The 15,617-nt window shown below is 38.3% G+C and overlaps 1 protein-coding gene across 4 annotated transcripts in view; it reads left to right on the top strand.

The window, feature by feature from the left end:
• Positions 1-11,148, top strand: part of OSBPL3 (oxysterol binding protein like 3) — an 84,081-nt gene extending 72,933 nt beyond the window's left edge. For all 4 annotated transcript variants that reach the window (XM_063153350.1, XM_063153356.1, XM_063153363.1 and 1 more), the window contains 6 exons: positions 1,431-1,509; positions 3,621-3,765; positions 5,069-5,213; positions 5,878-6,004; positions 6,547-6,669; positions 8,223-11,148. In XM_063153350.1, the coding sequence (XP_063009420.1) occupies positions 1,431-1,509; positions 3,621-3,765; positions 5,069-5,213; positions 5,878-6,004; positions 6,547-6,669; positions 8,223-8,319 (716 nt within the window). In that variant the 3' untranslated portion in view covers positions 8,320-11,148. The remainder of the gene's footprint in view (positions 1-1,430; positions 1,510-3,620; positions 3,766-5,068; positions 5,214-5,877; positions 6,005-6,546; positions 6,670-8,222) is intronic.
• The last annotated feature ends 4,469 nt before the right edge of the window (positions 11,149-15,617 follow it).

The following is a 15,617-nucleotide window of genomic DNA, read 5'->3' as shown; positions in this document are numbered from 1 at the left end:
AAGTTTCAGCTATTCCAGCATCTGTGCATGAATTAGTGTGAGCACAGCTTTGAAATAACACTGTGCTTTTTCTCTTCTGTCCTAAAATTCTTGTGTGATCAAGTTGTACCCTGGCTCCCAAGATGTTTCCCACATGCTGTGGGACAGCTTTGCCATTTATGACAGCACAGAATTTGGCACAATCTGGTGATGCATTTTAACTGTTTAACTTCGTAGGGTGTACCCTTGCCCTTTCTCTTCCATCCCACTGCACAAGAGAGACAGCCAGGACAGAATTTGCCTCAACATTACCATACTGGAAGTAGCTTTGGAGAACTTGTGCAGTGTAGGAATCACAAGAGAATCACTGTCAGTGAAGATGCTGACCCAGCGCCAGACTTCAAAACCAAAAAACCCAAAAGGTCCTTTTCTCACATGATAAGAAAAGTAATTTCTTTGTGTGCAGAATTCTGCCCTATATCCCATTCTAGTCTTGGCAATGATAGGCAGCCCAGTGTGGCTCGTTCCTCACTTGCACATACACACTCAGGGGATACCTGAGTAATTTCTTAGCTGCGGTTTCAGCATCCATCTCACAACCAGTGTAAGAGTTTCCCCCAGAATTATACATGAAATGGTGTTTTGTTTTCCTTCTGTTATAACTAGCATCTTTTTGAGACTAGAGTTGAAGTTTCCCCTCTTTTTTAGGTTGTGCAGGGAACGGAGTTCCTAGAATCTAAAATAGGAAGGGTACTATTCCCTTGAGCTCTGAAGTTACTGTGAAAGTTACTGCCTGGTTATCTAGCCCAATTTAACTGTACACACATTTTGTCATGCTTCTCTCTGTTTCTTTCTCTTCCAGGTGCTTTTGCTCAATAAATTTGGCTAAACTTGCATTGAGTTTTCTTATCTTTTTTATATTTTTGAAGGAAAGGCATGAGACTTGGACACCTCTTTCTTTGATTCAAACAAGATTTCAAAAGACCAGTTAAAATTACAGAGGGAGTTGGACTAAAACCCTCTGCCATTTTATGCCATTTGAAACCTTCTTTAGCCTCTTGACTGTGAATTTTCTTGTTATATTTTTGTATTTGAAATTCTGCTTTTGTCTTTGAAAATGTCTGCATTCATTGAATAGCAACTGAATTGCAGACAAGTAAATGCTGCCTATGGTTTATTCAAATTCCTTTATTTTGAAAAAATTTTTGAGAGGACTGTTAAACATCTGTTACTTTACTATTTAAATAACCAATATTATGATGAAAATCAAACAAAGCAAACAGCAACAACACCAAACCCACCAGCATGTATTTGAAGGTCCCACAACATTCTTTGAACGCTTCTGTTGCACTTTGTTATTTTGAATTTCTTGAAAATAAAGTAGAGCCCAGAAACAGCATGATTCACCCACCTGTGACTAAACCTGTCTTTTTTTTTACTTCTTGTTCCAGATGTCAGATGGAAAAACAAATTCTGGGGGAAGTCCATGGAGATTGTTCCAGTTGGCACAACACACGTGACTCTTCCAGCGTAAGTGCTGCCACTGGGCTCTGCTGTTCCTGCACAGGCACTGGTGCTTGCACACACTGCAGCCACGCTCATTCAGAGGAGAGCCAGCTCTGCTCTGCCCTTTGGAAGGACTGGGGGCTTTGAATTCATTTAAAGAGAAAAGGGGAGGAAGAAAGACCCCACCAAACCAAACCAGAAGCATAAATCAGAAGCACTGAGTCTTTCAAAAGTTATGAAAAACAAACAATGAAAAAAAACACCTTTACTTCTGTGTACCTTGAAAAAAGAGAAGTATTTTTTCTTTTTGAAAGTATGAAAAGGTATTTTCATACTTCAGTTGAATTTCAACTTTAATGCATTTTGAACTCACAGGGAAAAACTGTAGGGTAAAGGAAGCTATGAATTCTTTTGCTCAAGTATGGGATTGGGGGAAGAGGTGGTGGTGTTCCTGTCTTTTTTAACTATATTTGTAGGGACCCTGACACCATGGGGTGTTCTGGGCTGTAGGCAAGGCAAACAACCATCATCACTGCAGAAATAATGACTGTAAGTGATAAGTAGAACCACTTACATATCTGGTGTTCGTTATCCAAGGAGGCAGCCACTGTAGTGAAGTGTTGAGTATAATTGGTTTGTTTCCTTTTGTTTTTTTAAATAAAAATCTGTAGTGTTTCAATGCTGGCTTGTCAGAGTGCCCATTATTGATGAGCAATTAAAATCCCTTAAAATTTGGCCTATATCCATCATGTTTGCAGAACCAGAGGTCTAAAGGTTGAGTATTGTTCCAATTAAATCTGTTTTCCAGTGAGAAAGTACAAAATTAATTAATCTGCCATCATGCCATCTGAAAAAAAAAAACAAAAAAAACCCAAAAAACAACAAAGAATTCAAGTACCTAGCACTCATCAAATCAAGCATGTCTTTTTTTTTTCAAGTGGATAAAGTTGTAGCCTAGTAAGATAGTATCCAAAAGGTGATGTATAAACCATGTTATGTTCATAGCACCTGCCCTAAGCTTTGAAATGAAAGGATGTGAATGAGTGCTCAGAGCCAAAATAATTAATATATTAGGGCCTATGATGGGCTGATGAACTGGGAAGCAATCTGATTCATGTGTGATCTCCATGTGTTGATTTGTATCCCTGTTTATTTGATACAGAATTGGGTACAAAAAAGGTGCTCAGGCTATGGGGAAAATTAAGCATTAGTATTAAGGTTCATTTTTAAACTAATAGATGTTTTTAGCATTTATGATAAGATGTGACATGCATAGGTAAGGGCAGAAAAACAAGTTACTGTGGGATAAATTGGCTGCATATCTGCAAGTTTGTACAAACTGTCCTTGTGTGTGCCCTTAGAAAGCAGCAAGTGAAAGCAAGTGATTAAGGGGAGGAAGGGAAAGATTCCAGTAACTTCACAAGGAAGTGTGTGAGGCACTTGCTGTGGGGAAAGTGGTGCTTTGTAAGTTTATATTTTACCTTACCTGTGGTGAGTTGGCCATCCATACCCAGAAGAAATTGTAGAATGTATGTCTTCATGAGACTTTCCTTTCCTTGATGCTTTATAAGGCTGTTTTATAAGAGCATCTGCTTCCTTCATAGAAGGTGAAATGTTGCATTCACTATTGGTACTTGTTTATCTCTCCCTGTCTGCTGTTTCCCAGTGTGCAACTGCATCTTGAAGTGCCTGGTGAGAACTTTGGCTCTTGCCTAAAGCACACATCTTAGGCTCAGCCTTGAGGGCTTGAGCCAAGCTTATTTTTGAGCCAAGTACATGTTCTGGTGGCCCATGTCCTTGTCACTGTGTTACAAACTTGGATGGGCATCTCAGACTGTAGAAGATAGCAGAATGATTACTTCTGGAAACTTAAAACTGGTTAGAAGGACAAGTAGATGGAGAGAAAACTGAATTCAAGACCAAAGTATCTAGCAGAAGTGAAAAGGATTTTCTGGGAGGTGGAATTGTTGCCATAGGGTTTGTTTTTGAGAAGGTTTGGAACAAGATGAAGCAGTCTAGTAAAAAAAAAAGTTTATTTGGTTTCTCTAATCAATTTGCCTCCAAATGTTTTTCCTCAAGCTTGAGCTCACTTGAACATGGCATGACAATTTTCTTGTGTGTATTTTTCCTTACAGTTTTAAAGACCATTTTGCATGGAACAAGGTGACATCCTGCATCCATAACATCTTGAGTGGGCAAAGATGGATTGAACACTATGGAGAGATCATCATAAAAAATCTAAATGATGACACGTGCCACTGCAAGCTGACTTTCATAAAGGTAACCACAGCAGTGCTGGCTCTGCCTTTTCTAACAGGCACAGCAGTGGGAGGATGCTCCCTGCTGAAGCTCAGTACTTCTGCTTACAAGCTGTAATTACCTGTGATTCCTTGAAAACTGACTTTGAAGGAACTGCCATTCACTAGACACAAAAGAGAAGCAACAGCTTTCTTGAGTGATTCCACTGGAAATGGAGGAATTATGGGGAAAGGAATATCATGGAATACCTACTCTGGGTTTGATGAGAGACAAAGGCACAAGGTGGCTACTGGCATTGGTTACCACATGCCTCCTGCTGGCCCACTGGCACATGCTGTGCTTGCAGCCATTCAGCAGCTGTAGGACCAGTGCTTATGCAGGGTGTTTCTCCTGATGCTCTTTTCTAGCCTTTTGCAGGTACTCAGAGGAGTTTAAGTAAGAGGCTGGGGTGTTACTCAAAGCTTTTGCTACAGTACAAGTACAGTATATGACTTCTTCAGGAATCGTCCTTATAACTGAAATGAAATTCAGTTTTTGGCAATAGATTACTTTGTAGTAAATGAAAATCAATGAAAATGTCAAGAAATGCCAAAATTTCTAACCTGAGAAATACTTTTATAAATCATCCTAAGAGACTTACCTTAACCTGCATTTTGTGTACCTGATTGATGGAGAAAGGCTCTGCTGGACATAAAACAGACCATACAAATACAAGGGATACAGTACTTCAGTGTACCTATGCAGCATGGCATGCTCCCCAGCAACTTTGGGGTTTTTAAATTTGTTTTCCTGAATACTTTGTGCTTTCTAAGAAGCATTAGGATGATTTTTTTTTTCCAAATACTTACTTGAAAGTACTTACATGTATTTTCAGAGCTACTCTGGATACTCAAAGTTCAAATATTTAAGGCTGAGAGCCTGAAATCTCACACCTTTGATATTGTAAAGTGTTTAAAGTGGAGATTAACGTATGAATTCCTTCTCTTCCTCTTCTGCAAATTTGGGAGAGATGTAGATAACCAAGCCAGGACTCGGGTCAACTGTCCTTGGGCAAAATTCAGGGTCAGCTGCACTTCACCTCATACTGCTCCTAAAAAAGGCAAACAAAATAAATACAATTCTCAACATCAGTATTTTAAAAAGCTAACATACTAATAGGTTTGTATTTTAATGGTACTAACAGCTGTTGTTTGCACTTGACATTGTAATGCACACCTAAATGAACAGTTCTCATTGGTCTACAGCCTGGTGCTGCTGGCATGGCAAAATGGGCTGCACTTGAGCTCTTATGCACCTTCTTTCTCCTTGTTCCTTTTCATTCTAGGCAAAGTATTGGAGTCCAAATGCACATGAGATTGAAGGCAGTGTCATGGATAAATCTGGGAAAGTTGTGCATCGACTCTTTGGGAAGTGGCATGAAAGTTTATATTGTGGGACAACTTCATCTTCAAACTGCATATGGAGAGCAAGTTAGTGATCAGAATTGCTCATGTACACAAACTGGGATCTTCAGTATAAGCTTACTGTTTTCATATCTTTATTATGCCCCAATTTCTTGTTATTTTCTGTAGAATATTAGATTTTTGTCAAGCATTTAAAAGTTACATCAGAAGAATATATAATTTAAATAATATGAGAACTTAATCCCATGGCTGAATTTTCTCCATTCTCCCTCATTTTCATATTTGGGCATGAAGTGAGTATTGAGGACTCTAGCAGGAAGGGGGAAAAAAGGAACAAACTCCTACTGCTTGTGCAGAGAAGTGTTGTTTATTTCATGTGTTGAACACTGGAGGATAGCCCACAAAGCTCAATTCTGTAATGACAGTGATAGCTGAATTTCTCCCAAGCTTGTGGGGTTTTATCCACTGTGTTTTGAAAAAACATTATGATAATAGCATGGCCTTCATCACAGTTGTGCTGTGATTCAGCTGAGAGAACAGAAATCTGTCTTGTTGCAGTGCAATTATCAAGGGGGATGTTCTCTTTTGTCACATTATTAAAAACCTCTTGTTCCCCCAGAATTGACACTGTGGATCAGGCATAAACAAATGACTGGAGGGAGCTTGAAATTTTCTTTCTCAGTGTAATAGCATTTAATTGGAATTCTGAATGTACTCTTTTCTTCTGTAGATCCAATGCCTAAAGATTATGAACAATGGTATGGATTTACACAATTTGCACTGGAGTTAAATGAACTGGACCCACAAACTAGGTCATTACTCCCATCCACTGACACACGTTTTAGGCCAGACCAAAGGTAAGAAGCTTTAACTCTGAAATATTTTCCTTAAATAGTTCTTAATCTTCTGTACACTCACTTTACCCTGAACTCAGACTATTTTCTGTGGATAACTGCAGTGTGTTTCTATTTTTACATTAATGTGCATCTGAAACAGACATTGTAATCACTTATTGAGAAATGGTCTAGTTATTATGGAAGTGTATCCTAAAATTGCCTCTTGGATGTTTCTAGATAACTGTCTTTCCAAGGAGGTTAAAACCTCAGTACTTCAGGTACTGGATGTTGAGCATAGAGTATTTGAGTAACCTAAAACTGAGACACTTGAAACTCCTTTCTGCAGTGAAATTTTAGCTTTTGCAAATTTCCAAGTAGAAGAATCTAATTTAACTGTGACTCTGAGCTTCTTACAAGAGTCAATTTTCCTTAAGTGCTTTTTTTCATAGTGCAGTTGTCTGCAGAGGTAGCTGTTTACCTTTCAAACACTGTGAAATACCTGCTGGAAAGATTAGATTCTTCTGGGGGCAGGAGACCAATTGTTTATATCACTGCTGCTGCAGGTTTCTGGAAGAAGGGAATATTGAAGGAGCTGAAATGCAAAAGCAGAGGATCGAGCAGCTACAGCGAGAACGACGGAAGGTGCTAGAAGAAAACAATCTAGAGCATCAGCCTAGATTTTTCAGGTACTAGATAGCATAATAATTAGCATATACTATCATTTATTGAAATGCTTATTATAGATCTGATTCTGAATTTCCATGTGAGAGGCTCCAGTGTTTTCCAGGGCTCCCCCATATACTTTGGGTTTGTACTTTGGTAATGTAGAATACCCCCGACTTGGTTAAAACTCACAGTTATGTATTAGTTTTTTATTAGTGCATCCCTGAATATTATTTTTTTTTGCCTTGATGGCAATTGGTCTACATTTGAATTTGCCTGAGTGAATGTAGCACCTTTGATTCTTTGAAGCAAACTGGAGTAGCTGGATTTAGCTCAATTACCTCTGCTGAATTCAGTGGGATTGCCTGGTGTGGAAGTGTGCAGACTTTCACTTCCAGGGCTATTTTTGAACATGCTTCCCCTATCTTATGGGGGGAGAATTATTGTTCTGAGGGCACTTTATCTCTTCCTATTGTAAATCAGTTAAACAGGAGACTTGAGGCATCAAAAGACAAAAAGGAATGCTGGTGAGGATGTGGTCTTTTGCCCCCTAGTTTCTCTGTCCCCCTGCAGTGAAAGAGTTGGAGGCAAGATAAATGTTGTATGGGCCTATTAGCAGATCTAGGATCCTATTTTTTCTGGATATATCTATACTGTGCTTCTGAGGAACACTGGAATGGTTTAAATAGGTGCAAAAGGGAATGGCTTACACTACTACATCTGACAAGCTGGTGAGCTAACTCATCACATGCCAACCCCATCTGCTAACGGGAAGCAGGATAAAGGCAAAGTCTAATATTTGATGGTGTTCACAGGGGTCTCAGGTTGAGGGAAGAGACAAGGATTTGACTCCATGTTTCAGAAGACTTTATTCATTTATTTTATGATATATATTACATTAAAACTATACTAAAAGAATAGAAGAAAGGATTTCTTCAGAAGGCTAGCTAAGAATAGAATAAGAAGGAATGATAACAAAGGTTTGTGGCTTGGGCTCTCTGTCTGAGCCAGCTGGGCTGTGATTGGCTATTAATTATAAACAACCAACATGGGCCAATCACAGATCCACCTGTTGCATCCACAGCAGCAGATAATCAATGTTTACATTTTGTTCCTGAGGCCTCTCAGCTTCTCAGAAGGAAAAATCCTAAAGAAAGGATTTTTCATAAAAGATGTCTGCAACACTAATACTTTGTGATTGTATATTCACAATGAGAATTGTGAATAAGAATGAGGATTTGAATCCTTACAATGAGGATTTGAAAGCTGAGATTTATCCTGTAGATTTAAATGGTGGAATAAAGAATTTAATTATTATATAGCAAAAGTATTAGAGCAGATAGGAGTTAATGCGTTTGGCTCTTTAATAGTGATGTTCTCTTGTGAACATGAGATTGAGATGCCTCTCCTTGGCCCACTGCAGACACACCAAGCTGTACTGCCTTGTTTGCAGGCTGCAATGAGCTGCACTGCTCCTGGTTTGTGGGCTGGATTTGGTATCTGTGCATGGTGCTACACTGCATTACACAGCATATAGATGGAAAATATAAGCTTACATTTGTTTAATCTTTCATAGGAAATCCAGCGATGACTCCTGGGTGAGCAATGGAACCTACATGGACCTTAGGAAAGAACCTGGTTTTTCCAAACTGGACAATCCTGTCCTCTGGTGAAAGAGGAGCTAAGTGAAGACATTCTGTGCTGTATTCTTGAATCTGATTTAAAACACATATATATAAAATATAACTATATATCTATATATACACACACATACAGAATGTGTGTGGTGTGTGCATATGTGCAAATCTCCAGAATCATGCTTAATTTAGAATCTGATAATTCATTTGTTTCCTTTACTCAACTATTACAGTGATTGTTTGAATGTATAAATATCCTAACTTCCTTTTATAAAATATTTAATAAATAGTACTGAATGTTAACAGATGGAAAAGAGAGGAGCTTTTACACTACTTTTTCAATGTGTAATAATGTCAGTTCTGAGTTAAATTATGCCTTACTGAATTGCATTGGAGACAGTAGCATCAGCATCTCCTAGCTGTGCTGAGGAAGAGTGCAAGCCTTTGTAACTCAAATTGTAGGTAGGCTTCCACAGTGCAATGAGTAGTTCAGCTGTCTCTGGGCTGGTATAAATTGCTGAAACAGATTATCAGCTGGTGCTGGAATCTGACTGTGATCTTTTGCTGTCTGCAGGAAAGATTTAAGTAAGCTTTTGTTTCTATTAACTTTCTTCTGAGCTTTATGGAAGAGGTAGTTCTGAGCTTATGTCGGTGGTTCTACTGCCTTATACATAAACTGTACCCGGTTAAATGTAGTGCTAGAAAGTCAGGAATCGCCAAAATTTTCCACTGGGAAAAATTTTCACTTCAAATTTATAGCCCCCAACAGGGCAAAAAGAGGAGATCATTTGTATATACTGCTTGAGCACTGACTAGATGAAGAAGCTCTCTCTTTTTCCAGTAAGTGAAATCTTATACAGAGCACGAAATCCTGTGCTTCCATAGCTTCATTTGTTTTTATTCACTTAAAAATTGCAACAGTAAGACTTTTTAAAAAGTAAGCAAACTGATTATTTTAAGCTAGAAATTTTTTCCTAGTATTTTGATATTTTCTACCTCTTAAGAAATAACGTATTTAAAATCTTATATTTAAAAAATTACCATCTGCCTTATGGAGAAGTGTATGGAGTCTTTGATCTTCCTCTGTTTGTTTGTTAAGTTCAGATAGCTATTTAAACGTCTTGCACTAAATCAATTGCATCCCTTTGCTGTAATTTTATACATATGGTTCAATTTGTGAAGCTACTAAACCATAGGTCAGAAATTTAACAGGAAGCAAATGTAGCAGAAGCCTCACTTTTGAATGAAGATTATAGAGATGGGTAGTATTGTTGGGTTTTTTTCATCAAATCACAATGCCACAGTCATTAACAGACTAATTTAAAAGATAGATCAGAAGATAAAAGATCAGTCACACATATCTGCAACCCAAGCCTGATCCATGGTTCTTCAAATCTGCTCCATGTGTCTGCAACTCTGGCAGCAATGCAGTTTTCTATGTGATAGACCTGCATTCTGTCATCACACCCTTTTCTTTTCTTTACATGCCACTGTAAAGACACAAAACAAACCCAAATGCTGGGTTTGTTAAATTGGCTTATGGCTGGAACAACTGGATATGGTATGGATAAAGTAGACTCCTAGGAGGACAGACTAATAGCTTAGAAAAGCTTGCACTTTACTGCAATTGTGCTGCATTGTTCTAGAGAAAATCTATTAAAAATGGATCTTTGTATTATATGTATCATGAAGGAAATACTATGAAGGCTTTAAATTTTAAACAAAATCTGTGGTTTCAGATTAGATGTGTATTTGTACTTTGGTTTCTATTACCTTGAAGCCTCATTGTCTCAGAGGCAGATGAATGCTTTTTCACCATTTTTCATTTTGCCCAGGATCTGCCTCACCATCATTTCCATAATTTATTACCAAAGAAGTTAGCATAATTATATCTAATTAATATGTCTTCGAAAAACTTGACTACCATGCCAGCAGCTTTAAACAAGGCGAGGTTCACACTTATATGAAGACAAAATCTGGGCTTTGATTCCAAAGGAAGTCTCAAACTTTGGGGGCTGTTTGGCTTTTCAAGAAAAATGAGGTTCTCTTCATGCCTTGTTCCCTTCCTGTCTTTTATCCTTGTATTAACTGTCAAAACCTGGCACAGAAATGAGTTGATAATTGCAATTATCCTTGCTGTTGGTAATTACAATTTATACTAAAATTAAGGTTCATTTAAAAACAAAAGAGGGTAGAGGAAATAAAAGCTTTTAAGAAAAGGAGCAAAATTTCTGGAGGCTGCATTAAGCTTGCTCATTGTCATATTTGGCAGCTACTGTGATACTGCCTGATCTGATTGCTGAGTTTGTGTGTTCTGTGTGTGCAGGGGATTCCCCCACGCAGGTATGAAACAAAACAAGTCTCATATGGGGTATTTGAGTCAGGATTTTTGAGAAATCAGACTGGCAGTGCCAAGTCTGATTTCTCTAACACTCCAAACTCTCTGAAATACAGACATGGGATGAATGACAAGAAGCATTGGGCTGAGCAGTGCCTTATATAAAAATTTCTTCATCAAAATTTCTGTACCAAGAAAGTAAACTCCAGAGTTTTAGCACTGTCTCCGTAAAAATGCCTGAGAATAATCCAGGGTGTTTCTTAAATGCATGAAGCAAAATCATTGAACAAGTAATTGCTCCTTTTGTAAATCTCTAGTACACACCTCCAAATACAATGTAACCAGTTGTGAATGATCCTCTGACCCCACATTTCCAACTGCAGTATAGTTTTCCCTGCTTACTTTTGTATGAAGCAATTTGGTTTAGTTGTTAAACTTCTGTTATCTGTATATTAAGAAGTGGAAGAAATTTGTCTTGATGTTAGTTCTGTGTATTTCTGCATGTAAATATATTCAACATTCACAAAGTTAATATATTCTATAAAGTTATTCTTGGTAAAATCTGAAATTTTGGTAATTTTCTTCCCCAAAACTTCAGCTGTGTTAATGGGTACAAAATTTATATTAGCTTTCTGCAGTATAACGAAGACAACTGTTATTCTTAATAACTGACACTGAGGGACTTTTTACCCACTATTTCTACCCTGAATGGTAAAAAAAAAAAAGAATGCATCAGGCAACTTAACTGCTTCCTTTCAGACACAGCTGTGATCCCCAAGGTGTGTGGCTCTATGGACCCGTCTTAAAATTTCCTGATGACCCTTGCCTGCTGTTGTAGCTGTCTTATTTCATGACTTTATAGACACTGCTTAATATGAATTTGGAGGCCAGTTTGAGAAGCACTCATGCAGCTCTGTCTTTGTGTGTCTCTTCATAAAGCAAAACCCTCACTATAAACTTCCATCAAGGTGATGGAGCAGCTCAGGCCTTTGGGTGTTGAGCCCCTGTGTCATTATTCAAGTTGTAAAGCATAGAAAGAAAAAAAATCCAGGGAAATATTTTACATAGGAACAGAAACCCACAGCTCTGCTTTCAGATTTGCAGTCTTGATGCTTAGTTTCTGATTTTGTGTAAATTTGGGATTACAAAACAGCATCACTTGTTCAGGAGGCAACTGTGGGTAGTGTAAAGTGCCCTTTAGACCAAGTGGAGCTAGAATGCGCCATTAATGACTGCATTCCTTTCTGGATCTCTGTTCTCTGAGATATCCTTGATGTGGTAGATTGCCAGCACTGAACTACTTCTTTTAGACACTTTTTGAAATACAGATCCAGCAGTGTGTACTTAGATCCTTTTTGCAGAGCTTAGAAAGTTAGATGCCTGGAAGGAATGCAAAAACCAACACAAATTTTGATACGGAAACATCGTGGAGATCTGTTCTTACACCAACCAGTTTTCTTTGAAGGACTGGAAACAGGATTGCTGCTTTCTTTTAAAATCTGGCCTCTGAAGGACATAATAGTTGCAAACACATTCACCTGTACTGCCTGGCAGCTTAGTGTTGAGTCCAGATCATGGTACAGAAAGAACACCAACTCACGGGACCAGAAATTAGGGCCCAACCAGGGGCAGGTGGTTTCACATTGCACAATGGTCCAGTGCTGGTCTCAAAACAAACAACCCCCCCAAAAAACCCAACCTAACAAAGACTTCACACCTTTCCATGCCCCCCACTTTCCCTCAGCTGTTTACAGTCCTGCTCGGGTTTTCTTTGTGGTCCCTTATTCAGTGTCCTATTTTTCTCTTTATTAAAATAACGTGATGAATAGGAAAACAGTCCATAGCAACAAATGATAGGTCATACCTAGAGGCTGTAGTTAATTTTTTTCCCCATAAATTCCTTCTGTATCTTTTCTTTGACTGTGAATAAGACTTTCTTACCAGTCAAACCTGGTAAGGGTAGTGTGCTATGGAAATACGCATCTATACCTGCTCAACAGATCCTAATTACAAATGTCCTTGCATCTGCTTTTGTGTAATCTCTTGTGTTGTCTCTCCAAATGACCAGCTTGACAGAGCAGGAAACTTTCAGCAGATCCTGCTTTGTTCAGTATGGCTTCTTTTTTGTGTACAACTCATGCAGAGGGGGCAAGCTGAAGAGGAGTGCAAAACTTGGCCCATGGTGCATTTTAATTGCGAGAAGGATGACATCCAACTCGTCCACATATCTGAATACATCTTGCAAGGGCTAGAAGAATGAGATGGTGCTATTGAAATGAGTGACATTAAAATTACAGGGTTTTTTTGGTTGAGTGTGTTTTCATTCCTGAATTATTCCTACAATAAAATTCACAGTGTTCAATAACTCATCCTTTCTATTTTCTAGCTACTGGTGGGTGCAACTTACTCCAGCAGCTGTGGGCTTATAAGAAACTGCACATTATCTGGCTTACCTTTTGAAACTTAGTACATGCTGTAACCTACCACCAAATGTATTACTGTACTGCTCAGTTCTTAGCTACTGCTCTTGCTGCAGCTTTTTGAAAGCAGTAAGAGAAATTTTCCGCGTAAGTAGTTGCCATATGTTCAAGAATAATTTTAAATGGTTCATTTTTTTAAAATATAAATTGTGGATTTGGTGTTTTAATGTGTAAAACAAAACTGAATTAAAGCTTATGAGAATGTTTGGGATGCTGATCCACAAGAGGTGATGATGTCCATCAGCTCCACACATTGGAGATGATTGGCGTCCCTGAGAATCTGATCTTTGTGTTAACAGTATTTTCCTAGTTCCAGTATTGGAAAACCATTTCACATGTATGAGGTATTACATAAACAAAGCTGCTAAATGCTGAATTTGTTGTTTGTCTTGATAGGGCATTAGTGATTTCAGAATGAGGAAAGGTATCTTATGTATTAGAATTATTGCTGACTTTCAGATATTTGAGAAGTCTCTCTGTAGTCAGGACCATCCCTGTTTTCTGCTTCACTCCAAATATTTGTAATAACATTGGAGTACCTTGATGCACAACTTGATTTATTATTTTTGTCTCTGTAAGCAATTTAGTTGGATGTTAATAAATCATATTTGCAAAAGGTCATAGAGCACCCTGACTTTTTCCCAGGGGTTGTAAGCATCTTTCTTCAAAGTTTGTTAGTGGCAGCTGAAACAAATCTCACTGCTGTAGTGATCTGTGCTTTTTACACTTTGCAAAATGGCAAGTAGGAAAGAGCTTCCATCTGCTGAACCCTTATTTATCACTCTAACAATCTGTCTGGAAGTTGTGCAGTGTTCCAGTTGTACTGCTCTGCACAGCTCTGCTGCACAGCCAATGTGCCAGACACTGGGACAGGAAAGGGGGTAAGCTGATGGAATCCATTTACAGCTGGAAGTTTATTCTTAAAAGCAGTTTTTAGCATACAGATGTCCAGCAAAATATTATGCTTTATTATGAGTGCAGAAACCACAAACTAAATGTTTTCCATAAAACAACTTTTAAAAACAAGGAAACATGGTATTTACTGGGTAAAATAAATAACTGGAAAGAAAGGATAGAAATGTGGTAGTTTTCCCCTTAGAGATGGTGATTCAGGACAGCTCTGCCAATCAGACTTCAGTGATGTCTCACAGTCCCACCATAGTGTATAAAATGCAATATGGATGGACTAGGATGAGAGTACAGTGAGTGTAACTCCTGACCAACACGAAATTCCTGACTGCAGTTCTGCAGCACTTTGCAGCCTCAGTGTCTGCAAAGATTTGGTGGGAGGGAGCATGGAGCATTCAGAAACAGCTGGGAAAACTGGATCTCTGGATTTGTTACCATGCCAAATATCCTCAACTGTGGTACATGGCAGAATCAGGATAGAGGCCAAAAGCAAAACAGTCTTTACAGTGGGCCAGAATCAGCTCCTGGATTTTTGAAATCCAGCCATTTTGGTTCTATTGGGTTAAGAACTTTGGAACTTTCTCATCATGTCAGGGGGAATTACTTCATTCCTGATTTATTTCATAGAGATCTGATACTGTTTAATTGGTATCTAAAATAACTAGCATTTAGTTCAAGTTGCTGGGAAAGTTCTGGTTTATAGAAGCAGTAGTATCTTTTTCATTATAAAAGGGAGAGGAAAATTGCAAGGGATGCTCATTATTGGTGCCCTACTCATGAGCACCCAGGGCAGCAGGAATTTCTCTTGCAGAGTGAATTTCTCATGACTGCCCCAGAAGTTAATACCACACCAAGTACCCACAGTGTGGTCAGTGCTCCCCAGACAAAACAGGCTGTTCTCCTCTACAGAAGTGCAAGATAAACTTGGAGAGTGTAGAACTTGCATCCAATTTGTGTTTAAGAGCAGCTGTCTTTTCATTTACAGTAATCTCTATTTTAAAGTCATTTTGCTTACTGCAAAATGATTCAGACCTTCATAGGGTGAGGAAAAACAGTGACAGCTGAGCAAAGCTTGCTCTACATAGTAACCAACACATCTTGGCTTTTTGTTGTTGTTTTTTTATGGTCTATAAATTCTATATTATATATAGAATATATAATTATATGTTATTTATATTGCTTTCATGTTGCAAATGTTGCTGTCTGTGCTTGGTTTATTGATTTTTAATTTAGACCTCTCTGTTTTATGCATAAGAATTTGTGGAGTTACTGTTTTTAAATGGGGTTAAAAGCTGGCCAGAATCGAAATTCTGATGTATACTTAGGAATTTGTATCTTTGCTTACTCTGTACCAAGGGAAATATTTGAAATTACTTTGTGCAAACTCTCATTTGAGGTAAATCAACATTGCTCTACTGAGCTGAATGTAGCTGAGGCTTGAGTTAACTGAGAATTTGTCTCTGTGGGCTCACTGATGTAAGTTTTTACAGGCTCTTGAACCAGTAATGAATTCCTGGAACACAAGATGATGTGTATTAACATCCGCTGTTTCTGACTGTAATTTCAGACTCCAGGAATTATTGTCTTCCTCTAAATATTAGGGTACT

The sequence above is a fragment of the Melospiza melodia genome, chromosome 1 (assembly GCF_035770615.1).
Source record: "Melospiza melodia melodia isolate bMelMel2 chromosome 1, bMelMel2.pri, whole genome shotgun sequence".
In the NCBI taxonomy this organism is placed as follows: Eukaryota; Metazoa; Chordata; class Aves; order Passeriformes; family Passerellidae; genus Melospiza; species Melospiza melodia.
Note: the sequence above shows the minus strand (reverse complement) of the source record. Positions and strands in the feature narration are given on the sequence as shown.